At 38.5% G+C, this 3,869-nt stretch overlaps 1 protein-coding gene across 2 annotated transcripts; it reads left to right on the top strand.

Annotated features, from left to right (window-relative positions):
- The first annotated feature begins 1,151 nt into the window (after positions 1–1,151).
- LOC116210407 (monooxygenase 2-like) lies at positions 1,152–3,093 on the top strand. Of its 2 annotated transcripts, none has more exons than XM_031544277.1 (5): positions 1,152–1,417; positions 1,526–1,588; positions 1,703–1,874; positions 1,971–2,199; positions 2,369–3,093. In XM_031544277.1, exons 1-5 carry the CDS (start codon positions 1,188–1,190, stop codon positions 2,905–2,907), a joined length of 1,233 nt encoding a protein of 410 aa, XP_031400137.1. In that variant the 5' UTR covers positions 1,152–1,187; the 3' UTR covers positions 2,908–3,093. The 2 variants fall into 2 exon arrangements, with proteins under 2 accessions (XP_031400137.1, XP_031400136.1); XM_031544276.1 differs by having other exon boundaries at positions 1,153–1,417; positions 2,366–3,093.
- Positions 3,094–3,869: the final 776 nt, after the last annotated feature.

A 3,869-nucleotide genomic window follows, 5' to 3' on the forward strand; every position in this document is an offset into this window, starting at 1 on the left:
GATTCGGATTGGGCCAGTTGTCCTATGACACGTCGTTCAGTCACGGGATATTTTGTAACATTGGGAGGATGCCCTATCTCCTGGAAGACAAAGAAACAACCAACAGTGTCTCGTTCTTCGGCAGAAGCGGAATATCGAGCTATGGCTGGGGCAGTTAGCGAAGTCTTATGGCTCCGAAGTTTACTCCATTCTCTTGGAATCAATTATTCTGCGCCTACTCGACTATTTTGTGACAATCAGGCTGCTTTACATATCGCAGCTAATCCAGTGTTTCACGAGCGAACGAAGCACATAGAGATAGATTGCCACTTCGTTCGTGAACATATTCGGTCTCGCGTGATCAAGACTTCTCACGTTCCGACAAGGCTGCAACTTGCAGATATCTTTACAAAAGCTTTAGGGCGAGACCGGTTCTGCTTTCTCTTGGGCAAGTTGGGCATTCGAGATCCTCATGCTCCAACTTGAGGGGGAGTATTACGGGAATAATTATGGGATCCTCATATTCCAAGATTAGCATAATCATATTTTGTATATTATCGTAGCTAGCCTAATTAGATGATTGTATAATAGGCAATTAGAAATCTTAGCAGCCTTTCCTATTTTTCTTTCCTGACATTCCACTATATGTATCGGTTGTCAGTGATCAATAAAATAAGCTTACAAGATTCCTCTTTTCACATTTTGAATTCCCAGTTAAATAAATGAATTCGGAATATATACATATGAATGGTATCTTCAAATTATAGGGGATCTTGATGAAATATTATAAATTATGATGAATACATACATATACGTCAAGCATCCAGCATTGGCTATTGTCTCCCACATTCAGAAAATGTCTGCGTATCAGCTCGGGCACATGGCCTTAAGGAATTCACATGATTAATTGTACAGCCTGCTAGCTTATCCTAAAAGATTTTTTTTTTTGAGCCTGGGGAGGGACTTCTCGAAGACAGTTGACAATTATCACACGTGCCTATGCCATTATTAAGCCAAGTCCCTTAAGTTGACAAGTCAATTTTTAATTTCTCCTGGGGAGAACGGACTAGTCCAAGACGCTTGTGGGACCACCAGTCATGGAACTCTCTCAATTTCTCGTGGCCACCGGAACCTCAGATCATATATAAATTGGGAGTATCTATTTTCACTTTGTTAATCATATCAAATCAAATACCAAATACAATATCATGTCTCTCACAATCATGGAGGAGGAAGTGATTATAATCGGGGCTGGCATCGGCGGCTTGGCAACCGCGGTGGCCTTGAAGAGGGTTGGGGTTAGAGCGGTGGTGCTGGAGAAGGCGGCAGAGCTGAGGGCCAGCGGCGCTGCTCTCGGGCTCTTCCCCAACGCTTGGCTTGCCCTCGATGCCCTTGGAGTTGCTGATAAGCTTACCCCACTCTATGCACACTTGGAGAGGTTTTTTTTTTTTTTTTTTAAATTAATAAATTATGTGATCTTCTATTATCCGATATCGGATTGTAATCTCTTCCATATATACGTTTTGGTTCATTCATTTTGGTTCAGTGCATTTGTCACCGATGTCAAGACCAAATCAGTTCAGCAAGTGCCCTACGGTGCCAATAAAAGGTGTCATTCGCGAGCTCGTTGCTTTCCATTGATTTGGTCCATCATTCTTGTCGAATTTAACTAATGTTAATGTGTTTTTATCGAGAATTGGCTTACGTGTTGGCCTGGATGCAGGGGTGGACCAAAACTGGTACATAGAAAGACCCTCTTACAAGCACTGGCCGATGAACTGGACCCGGATACGATCCGCTTCTCTAGAAAGCTCACCTCCATCGAATCCCAAGTCAAGGATGGACACCGGATTTCGGTTCTTGGACTCGAAGATGGAACCATAATCAGGGCTAAGGTATTTAACCTTCTCATTCCCATCTCAGGACCACAGTTTTTATTTTTTTTTTCCCCACTAAAAGTAATTTCTTGATTTTTTGTTGGTATAATTTAGATGGTGATCGGGTGTGATGGTGTTCACTCGGTGATTGCAAGGCACTTGAAACTCAGACCGCCAGTCCATTCGGGCCGGTCCGCGGTTCGTGGTCTATCTGTGTATCCGGAAGGCCATGGGCTGGTCCCCGCTCCTCAGCAATTTGTCGATGTGTCTAAGAGGGCCGGTTTTTCCCCCCTCAATGACAAAGATGTCTATTGGTTCTTTATTTGCAAATCACCATCTGAAGGTAATTAAGATCTTCCTCTACTTAAATTACAACTTTAACTTAAGACTCGGTCTTCCTTTTTTTGGGTAGTAAGATTCAGTCTATTTACAAGAGCCTCGGCATATGAAAATTTGTGATTCAATTGATATAGGATCATTTTGATTTCGTGTATGTGTCTTCCATTTAGAAGAAAACATTGAAAACGATCCGGAAGCGATACTAAGAGATGTCATGGAAAACTGGGCAAAGGACTTTCCTCAATCATACCTTGATGTTGTCCAGCACTCAGATCTCTCAACATTGTCATGGGCTCCCCTTATGTTCCGATACCCTTGGGAAGTCGTTCTCGGAAACTTGAACACAGAGAACATCACGGTACTTGGCGATGCTATGCACCCGACAACCCCTGACCTCGCCCAAGGCGGCTGCATGGCCCTTGAGGATGCTGTTGTTCTGGGCCGCCACATAGGGAACTCAGTCGGCCCTGATGGTAAGCTCAAGCCCGAAGACGTACAGCAGGCCCTCGGCAAGTATGTCGAAGAGAGGAGGTGGCGGGCCGCATGGATCATTGCGGCCTCGTTCCTGTCCGGGTGGGTCCAACAAGATGGGTCAGATTGGTGGAGGAAGTTACTTAGGAACGTCTTCTATAAAACTATCTTCGCCAAAATTATCAGCATTGCGCACTATGATTGCGGAAGACTGCCGAATAAGAGCGAAACATCTAATTAATGGATATATGGTTAAATAAAATATCGTCGGCTGCTATAATCAATTCACTTTAGTACCACATGTCGAATTTAGATCCTAAATGTATTAATTAAGCATGTGTGCTATTTATTTATTTATTTTTGGAGAAGTATGTGCTATTTATTACTTTATAATCTGAATAAAATGTCCTTATTTTGGCGAGGAAAATGTCACTTATTTTCAGATAATTAATGTAAATAGGAAAGAACAAACTAATTAGTCACTCATAATGAGTATAATAGCTTGTAACAAGGGGATATATATATATATTTATATATATAAAAGCAAGGACGAGGTAGACTCAGCTTGATGGCCTCAGAACGCTTCGTTTTTTAATGGAATTTTCTCGGATTTTTTAAAATTGCTAAATCATTAATAAATTAATAAATTTAAAATATCTTTACTTATAATATTTTCTAAGATATCTTTATCTTTTCGGTCACAAGATTAAGATATTTTAGATATTATATACATATATTATACACGTTTCTGTTATACATTTCTATTTATATATAATTTCTACAGAGGAGTTGTAATAGGCCCAATCATATGACCTAAAATCACTTGTTTCTTAATGGAGTATTCTCAGATGTTTAATTTTTTTTTATTTTGATAGCATTTTTTAAAATAAAAACAGGTTGTTTTAATCTTTAAAAGATATGGTATTGTTGATTACAAAATATTTAATTTAAAAAGTCACAGATTTATTAATTTAAAAATAAAATGAATACCTTTTGATAAGATATTGATATAACGAAATATTTTTGAAAATTTTTAGAAGATTTTATCTTCTAATAATATATTTGATAATCGTGAATTTTTTGTTTAAGATAAAAAATTAATATCTAATCATATAAATATAACCATCAAAATAAGTATATATTAATATATGGTTATTTATAATAAAAATGTATTAATATATATTTCTTTAATATATAGTTGTC

This window comes from Punica granatum, chromosome 6 (genome assembly GCF_007655135.1).
Source record: "Punica granatum isolate Tunisia-2019 chromosome 6, ASM765513v2, whole genome shotgun sequence".
NCBI classification, from domain to species: Eukaryota; Viridiplantae; Streptophyta; class Magnoliopsida; order Myrtales; family Lythraceae; genus Punica; species Punica granatum.

Coding starts and splice junctions, on each gene's coding strand:
- LOC116210407 (XM_031544276.1), top strand. CDS start 1,188: ATGTCTCTCACAATCATGGAGGAGGAAGTGATTATAATCGGGGCTGGC. Junction 1,875..1,970: donor GAACCATAATCAGGGCTAAG/GTATTTAACCTT, acceptor GGTATAATTTAG/ATGGTGATCGGGTGTGATGG. Junction 2,200..2,365: donor TTGCAAATCACCATCTGAAG/GTAATTAAGATC, acceptor TCTTCCATTTAG/AAGAAAACATTGAAAACGAT.